General features: G+C 37.8%; 1 protein-coding gene across 3 annotated transcripts in view; it reads left to right on the forward strand.

The window, feature by feature from the left end:
* Positions 1–19,968, forward strand: part of GRAMD1C (GRAM domain containing 1C) — an 86,779-nt gene that overhangs the window by 39,875 nt on the left and 26,936 nt on the right. For all 3 annotated transcript variants that reach the window (XM_032406563.1, XM_032406564.1, XM_032406565.1), the window contains 3 exons: positions 10,722–10,840; positions 13,514–13,646; positions 16,796–16,958. In XM_032406563.1, the coding sequence (XP_032262454.1) occupies positions 10,722–10,840; positions 13,514–13,646; positions 16,796–16,958 (415 nt within the window). The remainder of the gene's footprint in view (positions 1–10,721; positions 10,841–13,513; positions 13,647–16,795; positions 16,959–19,968) is intronic.

Here is a 19,968-nt window from a genome sequence, read left to right on the forward strand (position 1 = left end):
GAATAACTAGATAACACATACAAAAGAATGAATTTTGATTCCTACTTCAGACCATATACAGGAATTAATTCAAGATGAATCATAGACCTAAATGTAAGACCTTAAAGTATAAAACTCTCAGAAGAAACTGTAGTTATAAATCTTCATGACTTTTGGATTAGACAGTGGTTTCTTAGATATGACACCAAAAGCTCAAATGACAAAAGAAAAAAAACAGATAAATTGGACTTATCAAAATTAAAAACTTTTATGCTTGAAGGTGTCCATCAAGAAAATGAGAAGACAACTCATGGACTGGGAAAAATATTTGCAAGTTCTATATCTCATCAGGTATTTATATCCAGAACATATAAAGAACTCTTACAACTCTACAAGAAAAAGACAAATAACCCATTAAGAAAATACACAAAGGAGTCAAATAGTCATTTCTCCAAAGAAGATATACAAATGACCAATAAGTGCATGCAAAGATGTGCAATGTCATTAGCCATTAGGGAAACATAAAACCATAACGAGATACCACTTCACATTCCCTGGGATGGCTGAAATAAAAAAGACATTAACAAATGTTGAGGATATGGAGTAACTGGATCTCTCATACATTCTGGTGGGGTTGTAAAATTTTGAAAACTTTGAAGAACAGTTTGTCAGTTTCTCAAAATGTTAAACATAGTTAACTGCCTGACCCGGCAATTCCACTCCTAGGTTTTTATGCAGGAGAATTTAAAGTGCATGTTCACACAGAAACTTGCACTTGAAGGTTCTTAGCATTATTCATAAAGCCAAAAAGTGGAAACATCCTAAATGTTCATCAACTGATGATTGATGAGCAAAACGTGTATTCACACAATGGAGTATTATTCATCAATAAAAAGGAGTGAAGTACCAATACATGTTACAACATAGATGAACCTTGAAGCATTATGGTATGTGAAAAAAGCCTATCCCCAAAGAACATATATTATATGATTCTGCTTTTATGAAATGTCCAGAATAGGCAAATTCATAGAAGTAGAAAGTAAATTTGTTTCCAGGAGGAGGGAGGAATGAAAAGTTGACAGCTAATGGATTTGGGTATCTTTTGGGTGGATGAAATGTTCTAAAACTTGTGATAGTTGTACACCTTAGGATATGCGAAAAACTTCTGAATTGTACACTTAAAGTGAATTTTGTAGTATGTGAATTATAGCTCAATAAACCTGTTAAATCTGTTATTCAAAAAAAAAATGGTTGGGGGGTGGAGTACAGATTTCCGGCTGATAAGAAAGGCTCCTTTGCTGCTGGAGCGCAAACATGGCAGGCCAGAACTTTACCTCCTCTCCTCCCCACTCTCCAGCTAAGACCCTCACTGGAGTGGACAAATTGTGGCCTCCGTGGCTCTTAGGGTTGAATGGTTTTCCAACCTTAGGGCAGCTGCTGTGGTCAGGGACTTCCAAACAGTGCCCCACTGGGATGCTTTCACTTCCCCGAGTGCTGGGGACAAGAAGTGGCCTGGAAGTCCCCAGATGGAGGAGAGAGGTGGGGGTGGGGGAGTTTGCTAAGCCTAGCCCCTCCTCCCTCCATAAGGGAATAGACAAGGCTGGCAGTGAAGCACCATGTCCAAGCTTGTTCTACTCTCGTGAGTCTTTCTTGGTATTTGGGCACCCTGGCTCCTCGGAGCCCCACGTTCAGATGCATTGTTACAGTTGCAGTGGGCTGCTCTTACTGGCATGGGCTGGAAACTCCAGTGTTGCCCAAGGGACCTGGTTAATGCTACCCTCCAAAGCCAAGTTTTTTGAGTGCTCTGGAAATCCCCCAGGTGCATTCCCTCATTCTAACAAGGAGCCAAAGACGGCTACTGGGCTACTGCATTTAGTTATGCACCTGATCTGAGTGTCCTCCCCAAATCCCATTTGCGCTTATCACAGGTGAGAAAGTTGGTATACATCCTTATGAAAACAAGTAACTCCAGGGAAGTGACAAAGTTCAGGTTTACTGATGAGCCAAGGAAGAAACTGAGATCTGAACTTTAATGAAAATATTTAAAAAGCTCTTTGGTTTTTTTTAAAGGTTTTATTTATTTGTTAGAGAGAGAGAGAGCGCGCTTGCATGAACGGGGGGAGGGGCAGAGGGAGAGGGAGAAGCAGGCTTCCTGCTGAGCAGGGAGCCTGATGTGGGGCTGGATGTGGGGCTTGATGCCAGGACCCCAGGACCATGAGCAGAACTGAAGACAGGTGCTTAACCGACTGAGCCACCCAGGTGCCCCAACCTTCTAATTTTTTAAAGTGATAAAGCCACATTGGTTAGATTTCCTGATTTTTTGTAATACTATTAAAAAAAGGCAAAATCTATAAAATACACAACATAACTACAGAGTTCTATAAAACAACACAAGTCATTTGAATAATACGTCTTATATATATTAAAAATATTTTAAGAGAATTTAAGTTAAGAATATTATATTCATGTTCACTTGTAATTGGGAATCTGAGAGTAAGAGTAAAGATGTCTTACTTAGCTTACTTCTTACATGAGAAGGCCTTAAAAACAAAGCACATTAATCTAGAAAAAAGATTAAGGTATATACAACAAAATGATTTTAAAATTGTGTGTATGTGTATGTGTGTTTTATTGATTTCTCCAATAAAAAAAAATCCACAAAAAGGGAAAAAAAACGGAGACAAATATGGTGCCTTTGAAAAAGAACAATTTTTTTTAAAGATTTTATTTATTTATTTGAGAAAGAGAGAGAGCATGAGCAGAGAGAGGGAGAAGCAGACTCCATGCTGAGCAAGGAGCCCAATGCGGGACTCGATCCCAGGACCCCGGGATCATGACCTGAGCCGAGGCAGACATTTAACCAACTGAGCCACCCAGGGTGCCCCAAGAAAGAATGCTTTTATTTTTATTTTTTCTTAAGATTATTTATTTGACAGAGAGAGAGAGAGAGAGAGAACTCACAAGCAGGGGAGTGGCAGAGGGAGAGGGAGAAGCAGGTTCCCCACAAAGCAGGGAGCCTGAAGTGGGGCTTGACCCCAGGACCCTGAGATCATGACCTGAGCCGAAGGCAGATGCTTAACTGACTGAGCCACCCAGGCTCCCCAGGAATGCTTTTAAAAGTACATTTTTTTTCGGGGTGTCTGGGTGGCTCATTCAGTTAAGTGTCTGCCTTTGGCTTGGGTCATTGTCCTGGGGTCCTGGGATCAAACCCTGAGTGGGGTTCCCTGCTCAGCAGGGAGTCTGCTTCTCACTCTCCCTCTGCCACCACCCTGTCATGTTCTCTCTCTCTCTCTCAAATGAATAAATAAAATCTTTTTCAAAAAATAAAAGTACATCTTTTTCATTCATAAGGTTCCTCTGATGCATGGCTTCAGAAAGAACAGTTTATTTCAGATATTTGGCTTAGTTTAACATAAATCCTCAATGTTTAGACATGTGTTTAAACTGTCAGTATGCTTATTCGTGCAGTAATTTATATCATTTCAGCTTAGTTCACAACCTTTGAGCTTAGCACCCTTTTTCTAGATAGCTCATTGAGTATCTGGGATTTGTGCGACCAAAAGACAGTGGCCACTGCATTCTTTGATACAAACAATTGATGGTTTCTGTCTTTTGTAAATAATTGTGCAACCATGGTTTAAGATAAGACTCTATAGAGGCCCTTCCCCACCCTCAGCTATTTTGTTTAGTTTAAAGCTCTTACCCCTTCCACGCTCTATATCAGAGCCAAGCATTCCTGCCAACTGTTTTTGTAAGGTCCACAAAGTAGGAATGGTTTTATTTTTTATTTTATTTTTATTTATTATTATTATTTTTTTAGGGGAGTGAGGAGCAGAGGTAGAGGGAGAGAAAATCTTAAGCAGGCCCCGTTCCCAGCGCAGAGCCCAGTGTGGGGCTTGCTCTCACGACCCTGAGATTATGACCTGAGCTGAAATCAAGAGTTAAGACACTTAATGGGCTGAGCCACCCAGGGCCACTGGCTTTACATTTTTAAACGGTTTTTCAAAAAATAAAAGGAATATTTCATGACAGAATAGTATTTCATGACAAATTCAGATTTCACTGTTCATTAATATAATTTGACCGACACATAGCCATGCCCGTTTGTTTATTATAGGGCTGCTTTCACACTGCAGCAGCAGAGTTGAGTAGTCCCACCAGAGACCGATTTGTCCGCAAAGCCTAAAGTATTTGCTATATGGCCTTCCACAGAAAGTTTTTGACCTCTGAACAATACTACAGCCAAATTTATCTTTTTAAAAAATGTATACCTACTAATATTAGCTTCCTGCTTCATACCCATTTCCCTTGGAATAAAAATCTAAAATTTTTTATAAGGTCTGCACGATCTGGTGGCAGCCCACCACTCCAGCTTCATCTCAGTACATCTTCCCTGTTCTTAAATGTTCTGCCTTTTTTTCCCCCCCTGCACTAGATCTTCAGACATGGTCTTTGTGCCTGCTTCTTTCCCACCCCTTAGTTTGAAGTGATACTCATTAATAAAACTAAGTCAGATCCATTCCTTCACCTTTCTGTAACATCTTGCACTTTTCCTTTGTAACATTCATTACACTTGTAATTCTTGTTTTATTTCTGTTCTCCTCGCTTGACTATAAACATCTTGAAGATAAGGATAATGTCTGTCTTGTTCATTGTTTTATGTCCAGTGACAAGTGCAGTGTTTACTGCATAGCTGTTTTGGCATACATCTTGATTTACCCACTATCATCTAGCACTCTGTCAATAGTGCCCTTTATTCTCAAAAGTGGACAGTAATTTATAGGGTTGTATTATAAATAGCTGATGCTCAGTAAATACTTTTTGACTCAATTTAGTAAAACCTCAATGATTTAGACTCCCGATAATCATTACATTTAAGTAACAACACTTTTTCACTTCTCTGCTCAAGGAAAAGGCAAATGATGGGGAGAAAACACAGGCATTTAGTTACAGAAACAACATTCAAGGTATGCCCTAAGTTGAATGTTCATTTAACTCAATTTCTTAAACCTCTTTGTGCCATGAGAACAAATGATTATCTTGAAACACTAAAGAATCCTCAGCTGCCAAAAGAATGTTATTTTCTGTATACTTGAGTTATTAAGAAAACAAGATGTAGGGACGCCTGGGTGGCTCAGTTTGTTAAGCGTCTGCCTTCAGCTCAGGTCATAATCCTGGGGTCCTGGGATCCAGTGCCCCGTTGGGCTCCTTGCTCAGCAGGGAGCCTGCTTCTCCCTCTGCCTGCCTCTCCCCCTGCTTGTGTTCTCTCTCTCTCTCTCTCTGTGATGAATAAATAAAATCTTAAAGAGAAAAAAGAAAACAAGATGTGTATATATAAGGTTATTACTTTTAACCGGCTTAAAACTTAAAAGACTTTTGTTTAAAGCTCAAATCTTAATATTAATCCTTTCATGTTCCTCGTGATATTATCATATAATTGGATTTAGGATTTTTGATACAATACAGGCAGGATGAATCAAAATGTTCTTTTTGCACTGTTTTTCTCTCAGATAATAGTGGTCTCTCTTGCCAGTACATAGGGGCTGCTATGAAGCTAGCTCTTCATGCAAATTTAAGAATACATTTGAGAGTGATTATTATTATTTTTTTCTTGAGAGAGAGGGAGAGGGAGAGCGAGTAGGGAGAGGGGCAGAGGGAGAGGGAGAGAGAATCCAAGCAGGCTCCATGTTCAGAATGGAGTCCGAAGTGGGACTCTACCAGAATGGAGTCCGAAGTGGGACTCAATCTCTGAGATCAAGACCTGAATCAAAATCAAGAGTTGGACCTTAACTAAGCCACCCAGGTGCCCCGAGAGAGTGATTATTTAAATCCAGGGCCTCTGAGAGCAGAAATCTGCACACATTTTAAATTGTAAGGGTTAAAGAGACAGAATGGCTTTCAGACTTAGTCCCTAAGGGCAGAAGGAGATGCATGTGTCAGAATTAGGGATGAGGTGATGAGAGGCACTCTTCAGATGTGTACAGACCCCTCCCTCTCCAAATTATGATATCTCTCATTCCAGCTTCTATTTTGGGAATTGCTAATAGGAGAATGACAAAAAGGGGTCCTGTTCCTGAGGTGCGTTGGGGGAAAAATGGTTTAAAAACAGTTGATTGAATGTGTTAGTATATATAAAGAAGGAATATGTCAGTCTGAAGGGGGTTTGGCTGGACTTAGGCCAAGAACTTAGGACTTAGGACAGAAAGGTAGAGTCACAGAGGTAGATTGTTATCATTAGACAATGTACAGAGATGAATCATCAGGCCACACCAACATCACAGTTGGTCCTTGAAAACTGTCCACCTTTGCTCTGATTCCATGCTTATCATGCAAATTTCTGATTACTAATACGTGACTGCCAACGTGTTGAGGCACCCTGTGTGGCAGAAGGAAAGATTTTGGATGATTAGAAAGGTCTGTTCCCCTATAGTGCATTAGCATATTTACCACTGAGTGAGTATATGAGGTCTGGGAGTGTGGCTTGTTACAGTCAGCCACTCTGAGTGCAACTCCAGGGCGCTGACAATGCGGAGGCCATTCTCCAAAAAGTGGTCAGTTTATGAAGTTAATGTCAAATTCTGAAACCTTTTGGAAGAGTGGCATCCCGCCTTCTGCAGACTCCTCAGCCTTATCAAATCCCCTTATTCTTTCTTGGGCCTCTCCCCAATGATCACTTCTTTTGGAATTACTTGGAAATCTAGAAGTTTTCTAGTAGTGCTATAAATCTAGTAAGTGCAACATTCAAACCTACCTGGGAAAAAATAAATGTAAAATTGCTAACTATTTTAGTCACATTTTCTATATAATAGCCTGGTAATGGAGAAGTATTTGTATTCTTATATTGTTCCCTCTTTTTTACCTTTTTGATTAGTAGAACTCCTCCACCTCTTTTCCCTTGGTCAGTGAAGTGTGCCTCCTTCTACCTGGTCCCCCAAGCCAGAAACCTGGATGTATCCTTGTTCCTTACCTCTTCTTTTCCAACCATGTCGTGTTTTTCATGAAGGCCCTCATCGTGTCTAGCTTGAACCGTTACAAAAGTCTCCTAATGATCTCTTTTTAACACTGTAATCTGTCCTTTAGATTGTTACCAAAGCGATAATAGTTTTAAAAGAGTATCTTTCAAAAACACAGTTTTGAACTTTTTACTTTTCTATGTGAAACTAGTAGGTGACTTTTTATATTTTCACAGTGTAGACCCCATATTCTTCAGCATGGCATACAAGGTCCTCATGCTCTGGCTGCTTCCCCCTTCCCACTGACTCTTTTCCTCCTCCCTTCCCCTTCTCTCCCCACCACCAATGCTAGTCATGGTGAACTGGTTTGCCAGGCTGTTTCACTCCTTGGCACATTTGTACTTGCCATGTATGTGGTCCTTGTACTTGATCTGTCACTATATACTCCCTCCATTTTGAGCACCTTCTTCCCTTGATTTCCATGACAGCATTCCTTCTGGACTTGCCTCTTACCTCCCTGGTATTTCCCTCATTTTTTTTTGTTGTTGTTGTTGGCCACTCCTCTTCTACTCAGCCTTTGTGTACCAGGCTTTCTTGGGGCTAAGTCTTAGGTTCTCTTTTCCCCCTTAAGCCTACTAAATTTACTATATACTCATGGTTTGCTATAGGGATTTTTGTATTTAGCAAAGGTATATAAAATCACTTCCAGTATAGCTAATGTATATTTTTCTCATAGCAATTTGGTTACCATAGTAGAGTAAGGATATCTATCTACAGTTTCAGCCTGTGAGAACTACCATAATATGTCAAAAGCATTAATTTTTAGACAGTGGACTCTAGCCCCCATGTGTGCTCTCTACAGTTTGAGGGAGTAGTATTCTCCATTGTCGCTCTGGTCTTTCATTCTGCTATTGCATACAATAATTAGGTTTTAACAACCCCCCCAAATGATATCGTCGCAGTTCATTGAGTAGCATTTGATGTTGTCCACACATCTTACTAAATTAAATGGAATAACTAGGTAGAAATTGGGGCAAGCTGTGATTTTTCATTTAGAAGAAAATTTTTCTTCAGGGAAATAAATTGGAATTGGTAGATGAGACTCTCTGTAGTGTTTATTACAGTCCAGGTCCCTGCCAGGAAATTATTCTGAAGAAAGTAAGAAATATTTTTAAAGGAAAGAACTATTGAGTAATAAAGATACAAACTTTTCAGTGATGAATGATGTGCTGAGTGCTTATTGGAATTGCTCAAACTGAATAGCTTGCTCTTCCTGTTATTTCCTGGCGTTCCATTTATAATACTCAAGAGATAACAATCTTTGATAGTTGTAAAGGGTTAATACACAAGTCTGATGGGGCTGCTACATCCATACTGAAGAAGTGGCATATGAAGAAGTAATAATGACATCGTCAGAGTTGAATAGAAAGTGTTAGCATGGAGAAAAAAATTAACCCTTAATATATTTAGTCTCTAAAATGAGATTGGAATAATATTGCGATAGGCATCTTACATAATTGAGCACAAGTAGATATTTTCATTGACATTTTATTGTTCCTAATCTTGTGTGGAAAAGAAGAAATTGAGAACTGTCCCTTTAATAAAATCCTGTTTACCTATCTTCTTTTAGTAGGAGTGGCTTAGGAACCTGTAGAGTGAGGTATAACTACCACTTCTGCATTCTGACCTGCAACCTTGGAAAGAGTGCTGATTCTACAGACCAGGAAGTGACAAATAATGTGCTTTAAACTCAGTAGAACATGTCTTTCATAAGGAAAAGCCTCTCATAACGAAATGAGAAGATTAAAGCAGTGATTTCACATAGTTGTCATTAAGTATTTGGAACTCTGATGCAGATAAAGACTGCAGAATACTTAGGATACAAAGCTTTCTGGGCCAGAAATTGATCTTCTGACTTTTGAGTCTTATCTGATTGCTACTTGGTTCATCTTTATTTTGTTAAAGTACTCTCTACAGGCTGAACCTGGGAGACCCTCCATTGTTTGCAGGTAGGTGGTCAGCCTTTGTTGAAAATTGAGGTTGTTTTCTAAAACAACCTAATTCAGAGAATTATTATTCAGAGAATCATGAATATCAGTCTGGGTATATGTTTTAATGTTTAAATATTCAGTATGACTACAAATAACCACATTTTTTGTGACTTCTGACCAACTTTGTAAAGTTATTTTTAACAAATTAGTAGATCTGTAAGATGGTGAATTTAAAAAAAGATGATAAAAAAAAGATAGTGAACTAAATGAGTTCTATTTTGTTTTCCATTAATTTATATATATGTACATACTTTATACCTTTTATATAAAATACTATATATACTTTTATATTTTTATATTTGTATATATAAATATATACTTTATATATAAGAGTTCATATATATATAAACTAATAGATAAAAAAGTATATTACTCTATTTACTGTTAACTTCCTGATAGTATTTGATAATATATTTTAAACATTTATTTATTTATGTAGTCAAATAAAATTGTGTTTTTGTTGTTAATATTTTATGTCTAAGTTTCATATTTTTCACTCTTAGGAAGCTGTCTGAATATTTATCATTGGTTTATCCACTTCCTTTAGTCTGTTTTTGGAATACTTTGATATTTATTATTCCAGAGAAGTTTTTATAAAAGGTTAATCTTCCACAAGTATATTGAAATATTTCTTGTTTCTCTTTATAAAGTTAACCGTCCATTTATGACACTAAAAGTATTTCAAAGATAGTGTCTTTGAAAGATTGAGTTATTAGTATGAGCTAATTGCTATTCACAAATGTCTTTTTTGGTGTGGGAGTCAGAAATGTGTGGGGGTACCTTTAGGATCAAGGACAGTGGCTCCTTAACTTTCTCTGCCACTAGTGATCCTTTTTATTTTTCTTTTATGGACACTAATCTTCAAGACTTTGCCCACCAAACAAGTGGTGTATACTAAAAAATAAAATGTTAGAACATTATTGTTCATTAGACACACATTATTTACAATGAGAGTTTCTTATCAGCCTTAGATAACTATTCTAGGCTAATGTAATTCAGACCCAAAGAGCCCTGACATTTTACTTAGTTTGAATAACTTTATTGTAGGTAACTGTTTGGATATTTTTGATTTTTTTTTTTTTAAAGATTTATTTATTTATTTGACAGAGAGAGAGACAGCGAGAGAGGGAACACAAGCAGGGGGAGTGGGAGAGGGAGAAGCAGGCCTCCCGCCGAGCAGGGAGCCTGATGCGGGGCTCGATCCCAGGACCCTGAGATCATGACCCGAGCCGAAGGCAGACGCTTAACGACTGAGCCACCCAGGCGCCCCTGATATATAAGGTTTTTAAAATGGTTGAAATATTCAGATAAATCATGAATTAAGAGGATGGTTCTGAATTGATGATTAGAACTCTGAATGTTGATCCAGTGGTCATAATAGACTGGTTGGATTGTAGAATTTAAATTGCAGATTGGTGATTGCCAGATACCGTGAACAAACTATTGTACGCAAAGACCATTTTAAACATCTTACTTCCCATTTACAGTAGTTACTATGTTACACACTTTAAAATCAGCATTTTATCTACTCCCCCTATCAACCCGGTCAGATAAGTTTTGTGGACCTGTTTTTTACAGATACAGAAAACTGACATCTAGAAAGGTCAAATAACGACCAAAGTTACACATTTAGAATCTGCACAACAGGTCATTTTGACTTCAGAATTCATGTTTTGAATCACTATGTTATCCTATCCTATATTTTCCAATACTTGGTGTAATTTTTCTGTCATTTTAGAGCTTGACCAGACAGGAATTCTGGCAGCTGCTCCAGCAGAACTATGGCAGTGAGCTAGGCTTAAATGCTGAAGAGATGGAAAACTTGTCTCTGTCCATCGAGGATAATGTGCAGCCAAGGTAGAGCAAAATGTTTTGAAATTTCACGATTTATTAATCATTAATTCAAGCAGAATTATTTTAGACTTTACTAATTTAGAATTTCTATTAATTCATCCTTGGGTAGAATTTGCCTCTTTGTTCGCTGTAGTGGAATGCAGTGAAAGGTGAGGACAGGGAGTAGTTTGCTAAACTGGTAAGCAAATACAGGACATATAAGGAAATGTTAGTTTTGTAACTGTGCTATCTAGGATTTGCTTAAAGTGTGGTTTTAGTAAAGCTTTTTTTAAGGATCTGGAGAAGTACCCAGTGACATCTCTGATCGTATGGATAACAATAAAATAAATTAGCTGGTAGTTATTTTGAAGAATACAAAGATAATCTGATGTTTCCTCGAGGAAACCCTAAAGTAGTGCTTGACATGTAGTTGGCACTCGATGAATATTGAATGCATTAATGAAAGGAACTGATAGTACTATGGGGAATGCAAATAATTATAATATAAGGTTGAAAATGATAAAGGCCCAAAGGAGCAATAGATAATGTAATAAAGAGATTCAGAGGTGAGAGATCGTTTTTGACTGATTGTGATTCATTGGGAAGAATGGACATTTTTATTAACCTGTACAAGTAAAAGTGCGTTTTGTCCAACGGTAATTGAGGTCATAGCAATAAGAACAATTAGGGATAATACATCAAATTCTATAGTAGACATTACAAGTGAAAGAAGCAAGTGAAAGGAGCAAGTCCCTGAAGACCACATATTGTATGATTCCATTTATATGAAATGGAATCCAGAATGAGTGTATCCATAGAGACAGAAGGTAGATTAGTAGTGGCCAGAGGCTGGGAGGAAGGGAGAATGGGGAGTGATTGCTAATGGGTACAGGATTTCTTTTTGGGGATGAACGTGTTCTAAAACTATGTAGTGGTGATCATGACTGTGCAACTCTATAACCACTGTATTGTACACTGTATTGGGGTGAATTTTATGGTATGTGAATTATATCTTAATAAAACTCTTACTTAAAAATTCTATAGCAAATAAATCTTAAAATAGAAATCTTTCAGAAGTCTCACTGTGTACATAATTTTTCCTTTATTTAGGTAGCCTTCTAGTTATGCTGATCCTCTTTATACTCAGCACCAACATTTTAGTCTTTTTTATGTGGTTACACATACATATTTTATTAGTTTTCTGTAAAGTTAAAAATTTCCATTGTACTGCTCTTCTTGTAAAGTTTCCTAGTCTCTCTTAGGTATTGGAGCTGGGTAGAAAAGCAATTGACATAATGCAGAGAGCCTTGGATTACGGTGGAGAAGATCTGGATACTAGTCTGGACTTGGCCACCAAGTAACTGCACAACCTCAAGCAAATCTCTTAGCCTTTCTGATCCTCACTTTTCTCATCTCTGAAATGAGATGAGCTCCAAGGTCCCTGCCACCTCGAGGCGTTTCTAGTCTTTGAAGAAGGGAATGAATATTTTTGACGAGTTGCTTTGTATACTCTAAGGTCCAGCTTTTTGAAGTCACCAGAGAAGCTGCTGTTTTCTTCTGGTGATTGAGTGCTTTCTCAGAGAATATGTGGCCAGATCCTCATTCCCTCTCTTCCTTTTCTCTTTTTTCCCATTACCGACAGAAGCGTATGTCTCAAACTTTTATTTCCTCAGCTCTTCCCATCTTCTTTGTCTTCATTTTCATTCTCTCCATCACTCTCTCCCTCCTCCTTTTTCCTTTCTGTATTTCTCCACAGCTCACCCCCATCCTTAAAATCCTCACATGCAGACACTCAGCTGCTGAGCTAGTCTCAAGGCCATTTTTCTTGTTGGGTCCCCTTAGCCCTGCCATTCTGCCTGGCCAAGAGTGACTTGGTGGCAGACCTAAGTATTATTTGGGTGGGGTAGAATAGGGGTGTTCCTTCCTTAGGATAACATGGCTAAAGATGATAGCCTGCTACTTTATTTTTAAAAAGCTTTAAGTCTCTATGTAGCAAAGATTACATAGGAATAATTGCTTAGTAAGTTTGAGACCTGGACATTAGATCAGTTGTACTCCTTTTATTTTTCATAGATTTTCCTTTCTTTATGTTCCTCCCTGAGAGAGGAAAAGTAGGTCTCAGGACATTTGTTATAGTCATGTTCCTATGACCATATGAAAGCTGTTCCTTAAACTTTGTTCTTAGGAAGGAGAAGAGCAAAAAGGCGGGCATGGACTGATTGATGGGGTCTGTGCTCAGATATCAGGAGCTCCCCCTCCTGGGAGGGACTCACCACCTCAGCTGGAACTGAATCAGAAGGAAGGAGATCTGAAACTGCCTCCTGGTGTTGACTGGCATCCAACAAACATCTACCCTGCACCTTTCAAAGCTGTGTGGTGGTCTATAACTGAAATTTAAACAAACTATAATATTCATTGTATTAGTTGTTACAGCCACTTGTACATGGTTAATTTTTTAATGGTTTCTAAAATTTATAAAATCTCATGTGAGCATATTTTGTTTTCTGAAATGAAGTCAACTTGCATGTGATTTAAGAAGATGGCCTTGTTATAAGTAGGGCTTATTTGTTACATTACAAAAACCCGTTTGTTGTCAAAATGCTTTATAATAGCAAAGGACCTCAGTGGGGAGACTAAATCACTCATTGGTATGGAATTGACCTTGATTATATTTCTATAATGATGTGTTTCTTACAGACGTCCAGGAAGAAGTAGCTTGGATGACTGTGGGGAGAGAGATGAAAAATTTTCCAAGTCTATCAGTTTTACCCAAGAATCAGTTAATCGGGTTTCAGAAGCAGAGTCAATTGATGGAAATCCACCAAAAGGGGTTAGTGCATGGTATCCCTTTTAAAATATATCTGATGCTGCTATGTGTTCATCATAATGCAAGATCAAATAAAAATACACTGTACAAAATGTTTAAAAATTTAAGATGTCAGGCTGTCCCTTTACCTTAGGAGAAAGATTTTAATTCTGTAAGTAGCAGAGGTTATATGGGAATAATATGTGGTTTTGTTCAGACCTGGATATGGAGCAGAACTACCAGACAGTTTCCTGAGCATTAGTCTATAAGGGGGTTGGACGTCATTAAAGATATAATAATATAGAGGAATTCATAGTTAGCAGAATTTTTCTCAGATTAAGTGGTATGTGTGGTAGAAAGAATCTGTTTTGAATGGGGAGATGAGAACCCTGCGCTGCATGCTTGAGTAACAACGGGTGCTTCTTAAGTTGACTATGAAAGCGGGCACATCCGGCTAATTCATAGTTACTTAGTTTCTTCCTTTATTTTTTCAAGTATCATTATAAGCCCATTGCTTTTTTTTTTTTTTTTAATTTCAATGAGTTTCTATCATCTGAGTCGTCATATTTATTTTTTTAAATACTCGGTTTGTCTCCTCTGCCAACAGGAGCCACTTCAGGTTGGCTTCTTTGTTTTTTAGAAATGATCAATAATCTTTGATGGCTTCCTTTCTTTCTAGCACAACTATGTGTCCCAGGCACACTTTGTACACTTACTGTCCCAGACTTAGTATCAGCCATTTTCCTAATGGGCCATAGTTCTTAGTGAAGAGTGGCATTTGGAGACCACCTTCTGAGTCCGGAGAGGGCTCCTGCTGCAGAGCTTTCGTTCTGCTGACTGGGATGCAGGTCTGGGCCACAGCTGAACTTCTTGGTGTAAAGCAGAGCCTTGCTTTCAGATCCAACCTCTGCCACTTGCTGCCTGAATGCCCTTAAAGAAGTTAACCTAATTACTTAACATTTCTATGCTTTCGTTTTCTCAGCTATAAGATGAAGACAATAATACCCCATAGGGGTTTTAAATAAGGATTAAATGAATTAATATATGTGAAAGTGCTTTGAACGATCCCTAACACACATTAAGTATTCAATAACCATAAGCTATTATAATTGAAGGTGAATCTGCATGTAGCTAGCAAGGGACCTTTTCTACCTTCTCCCATGGAGCTCCCAGCATCTGTGAATAAGTGTTGGGAAAACACTGAAATAGAATATGTAAAGGCCACCAAGTTATCAACTTGTTTCAGGCAACTGTCATACATCTATCCCAGTCTGATTTTGTATTGTGGATTTCTTACAAAACTATCCATCTAGAGACCCTTAGGAACTTACTATTGGTACAAGGGAGGTGATTCTGGATGCCAATCTCTGTATATGTTCTCATGGAGAAAACCAAACCACTCAATTTTAGGGAGGTACCAGGACAGGAGATCTCTTGCAATTTCCTCATCCTTTTACAAAAGCCTGACTTTGAGGACTGGATTCTCAAAACTACTAATCTTGAGTCTTTCTTACTACTGCCCTGTGACATCATCTTCTGTACCTGCTCTTACAATAGTTAATCCATTGGTTCTTGCTTCTAGTTTTATCCCTAAAGGATATCATATTTCCTTTAGGGAAAGGAAATGGAATATAGAGGAAGACTTTAATGTTTTAAGAGTGATCATATGTTCATTGATGTTTAGTATAGAGATTTTCGGGTTATGGAATACAAGTAATAGAGAAGTTCACTCCTTTTTTTTTGCATTCAAGAACAGTATAGTGAGGTTCTCAGATGTCAACAAATATCATATGTCACTTACTTTGTTTCATTTTTACTTCCAAGAAAGTTGGAAATAACAAAAAGTGAAAAATAACATTTTTTTAAACATTTTTAAATGGAATTATAACTTTCTTAGTTAAAAAATTAATATTCTTTGGAAAAATTCAGGAAATACAGAAAAGAATGCAAAGAAATAAAAGTTGTCCAGATGCCAACCACTCAAAGATAGTGACTGTTACTTTTCCTAAAAGTATCTGTCCCTATTCTTTATAATAGGAACCATATCTTAATTATAAACAACAGGAGAAATATGTGTGGAAACTTACTCTACTTAGCATTTGCTAAAGAGGTTCTGAGTCAGCTAAGTAAGCATGTTGCTTTGTAGTGTGAAACTCCAAAATAAATCAAATCTCAATTTTAGCAGTAATCTCTGCTTGAAGAATCAGTCCTCTGACTAGGGAGTATAATCCTTTCATAAATTGTGTCTTGGGTCCCAGTTGTTATTCTGCTTTCTGAGTGGCCAATAGAAACTTGTCTCCTCCTTGGAGCTTCTGCCTTTCAGTGCTGCTCAAAGATCTCACGGGGCAGGAAATGTAAGAATTAGAAATATGCTCTTTCATCTGCTTACAGACAGATAATGCAAGAAGGTACTTTGCTGTATTGTTTATATTTTTACACTGTTCTATTAAACCTAATTATAATACAGTTCTACTTGAATACTAACATAGCAATAGCATTCATACTTTAATGCCTAACATTAAATTTATTATAGAAATGACGTATCTTGATTAAATCATCCCCAGAAAGTATGGATAGAATGATATATTGAATATCTTTTAATGCCCAATTTCTTAGTCCCTTAACAGCAAAGCCAACTGTGTTCTTACAAGTTTGCTATGAAATTAATGTTTCCTGTTAATCCAGTCTCCTCTACTGTACTCTTACGTGACTCTTACCTATTTTCTTTCCCTTTCCCCTGTAGTTACTGGTCTTGAGAATGGGGGAGTTCTCTTCCTTGAGATGATGGGGCAGGTATTGTCTGGGGACACTAATCGGGTTTGATTCCTCTCCCTTTCCCATCCCAAAGAACCTGCTGTTCCATTATTTTTGTCCCCTGCTCCCCTTTCCCTTCTGCTTAAGCGATTCACATGATGCTAACTGTGAGTTCTTTTTATATGATGTTCTTCATAAATTTATTGTTCATTACTGTGTAAGAAGATGACTTTAGGATTTATTGTAAGATAATATATTATTATTTATCAATATTTTATGGACTGTATTAGAAATGTGATGTAAACATAACAAACATATTTTTCAAAGAGCTGTATTTCAAACCATCTTTATTATTAAAGATCCCTCCTTAAAATCTAAGCCAATAATATGTTTTTTTAACTGGATTGTTTGCCTTTTAGGGGTCAGGGAAAGAGGAACCCCAAAGTGAAAAACAGATGAAAAAGAGTCCTTTACTAACTTCAGAAAAGAGGTTAAGTAGAATGCCATCAAAATCACTGGACTTGAATAAAAATGAGTATCTTTCTCTGGACAAAAGCAGCACCTCAGATTCTGTTGATGAAGGTAAAGAATTTCTTATAAATTTTAATAAGATTTCAGTTGTGTCTTTTAATGTTTATCTTTGTATTGGGTGAATGCAGATTGAGAATTTAGTTGCATTAGACACATTCTCACTCTATAAAGAACCAAAAGAAAGGTGGAAGTTAATAAAAAATAGCGGAAAGAAGCTGCTAGGTCTAACCCATCTCCACTTTTCAGAAGCTTGGAATTTGAAGATCTCCATGAATGGAAAGGCAAATCTGAATAAAAATCTTAATAGTGTTATAGACACCATAATTTACTTTCTTTTAACTACCAAAAAAAAAAAAGAAAGAAAGAAAGAAAAAAAAGAAAAAAGGAAGGAAAAAAGAGAGAGAGAGATACGAAAGTAGAAAATTGCTTAAAGGAAACTTTATAAGAAATCATGTTCTCTCTACCTTCTCTAAGTTAATACCTGGGGCTTGTCATACTTATTAAGTGGGCATTTTAAGGAATCTTTTTTTTTTTTTAACTGTAAGATTGTTGACATCTGAAACAGTGAAGTGGGGAAACATGGGGAAAGATACCGAAGAGTGACTACTTTCCAATTTCAGGAAAGGGAGCAATGCCAGTGGATTTTGCTCTTTGTGCTTTCTGTCCAGCAATGCTCATGATATTAGCAATGGGGACATTATAGTGATTTGGATCTGTGGGATATGATTGTATTCGCTAGTCCAGTTACTGTTCAGATTAGACCTGGTGTGGGAGCCCCTGAAGCCTTTTTTTTTTTTTTAAAGATTTTATTTATTTATTTATTAGAGAGCGAGAGAGAGAGAGAAACAGCATGAGAGGGGAGAGGGTCAGAGGGAGAAGCAGACTCCCTGCTGAGCTGGGAGCCCGATGTGGGACTCGATCCCAGGACTCCGGGATCATGACCTGAGCCTAAGGCAGTTGCTTAACCAACTGAGCCACCCAGGCGCCCCTGAAGCCTTTTATTATAGTGAAAACCAAATCCATGAAAGCCAAAACTAAATCCAAGTCAAATCTAAAATCAAATACAAATCTAAAAGCAAACCAAGACCAAATCTATGAAAACCAAATCTAAATCAGCTTTGGTTTGGGAACACTGTAGCAGGTATCTTTAATGAAAACTAAATCCATTGCTCTTGAATACATAAATAAAAATTCAGTAGTTCCTAAAAATCACAGAATGCACTAAGAAGACAGTTGTTGAATTCTTTTGAAAAGATAGTTGAGAGTAAGTTCTTTTAAAAGGATTGAGCTCCATGAATGACTAGACTCTCTTAGTGTCCTTACCATTCATGCTTTGGTATGCAGCAGTATGAATTAGTAATCTTGCCTGGCTGAACCTCTGACTTTAGGAAGGTCTGCTCTGGCACCCAGTGGCCACGCAGGTAAGTGACACCAAAACAGGGATTTCTTTTCCTCCTCTTTCTTACCTGCTTTTTTATAAGAATGGTTCTTAAGAAGAAGTTTCCTTATTGATCCTATCAAATTAACATTAATGATAAGCTTCATAAAGGGTAATATTAAATCTCATGTGAGCTGCATTCATATCTAGAAATAAAGAATAGCAGTAGTGTAGTTGCTATATTGCATGGGAGCCCTGATCCCATTTCCTCCCTTGCTGGTGTCCCTTAAAGACTGGCTTTACAGCATTAAGACCTTACATACAGTATCCAGCCTTCTTTTGTGGAGGTTTTCTTTAAGGTGCACGGGATGACTTTTCTCTTATTAGATTATCATTACATAACGAATCAAGTACTTCCATTGCTTTCGCTAAGCAGATTTCAAAATCTCAGGCTTATCAGACCTATTATGTGCATTGAATTAATGAATCTATTTTTTAGTTTTTGGAAGTTGTGGGGTTGTGAAGACACTTGAAGTCAGTGAACTGGGGAAAATAAGAAAGGTCAAAAGAAGCAAACCGTCCCAGGAAATTTGTGTGTGGATTTAGAGGGTGTTAGGTAGGTGGCAGATTATTTTAAACCCAACATGATTTTATTTAAAATGATAGTATTTTGATCTACCATTATGAGCACTCAGTGAGAAAATGAGAGGATTTTCTTTTTTCCTCTTTTCTGCCACCTATAGATTGTAATCTTTGGGAGGGGGGCACTGGACCATTTTGAAGTAGAGACTCCCTCTAGACTCGTGTATCCCTGAGAGGAATCAGCAAAGCAGCGTATCATGAAATATCTCACAGAGGGACCGGAAGCAGCTAGTTCAGTCCCTTTGATGCAGAGTTTAACTGAAGCCTGTGTAGGGAAAGTTAGCCTAGAATCTGCTTTGACTGGCTTCTTTTTTTAATGTTCTTATTCTTTGGTAGGCAGTTTAGAACCCATCAAGATTGAAGGGTGCCTCTTTGGGGATATTTCTGTACTTCCAGAAATGGGTTCCGGGCCGCCAGCTCCTGAACAAAATGCTGAGCATTGTGTTTTAATCTGTTAAACCATGTACGAACTTAAAAATTTGATATGTAATACTTCACAGAATAAGCTGTAGAACCTTGTTTATCTAGAGTGTTGTTGCTGACAAGCTTTCTTCAGCTTATTAACTACATGCCCAGTTTTGGGGAGGAGTTCAGAGCATATGAGAAGGTGCTAGGTGTTTCCTGGCAGATGAAGATGAGTTGACACAGTGTATTCACATCTACAAGTATAAGGAAATTATGGCCATGTTTTCGGCCACAATAATATTTCTCTTGCTGTTAGGATTTACTTCTTTCACCTGCCCTGCTCTATCATGTCATGGATAGTCTGTGAAACCTCTGCCCCAGGAGGTAGAGCCTTGAGTGGAAACTGACAAACTGTCTGATGGCATGAGACACCTGGGCTGTGTCATGACAGAGTTAAATTTAATTTTATATAGCTGGGATTAGAATGTGTGACAGGATTCCCTAACCAAAGTCACTTATGTTGAGAATGGAAGCTAAGTCAGGCAAAGATTAGGCTGGGGGAGGGGCACATAAGAATAGCAAAATTGAGGGGCGCCTGGGTGGCTCAGTCGTTAAGCGTCTGCCTTCAGCTCAGGT

Source organism: Phoca vitulina, unplaced genomic scaffold, assembly GCF_004348235.1.
Source record: "Phoca vitulina isolate PV1807 unplaced genomic scaffold, GSC_HSeal_1.0 scaffold8, whole genome shotgun sequence".
Classification (NCBI taxonomy): Eukaryota; Metazoa; Chordata; class Mammalia; order Carnivora; family Phocidae; genus Phoca; species Phoca vitulina.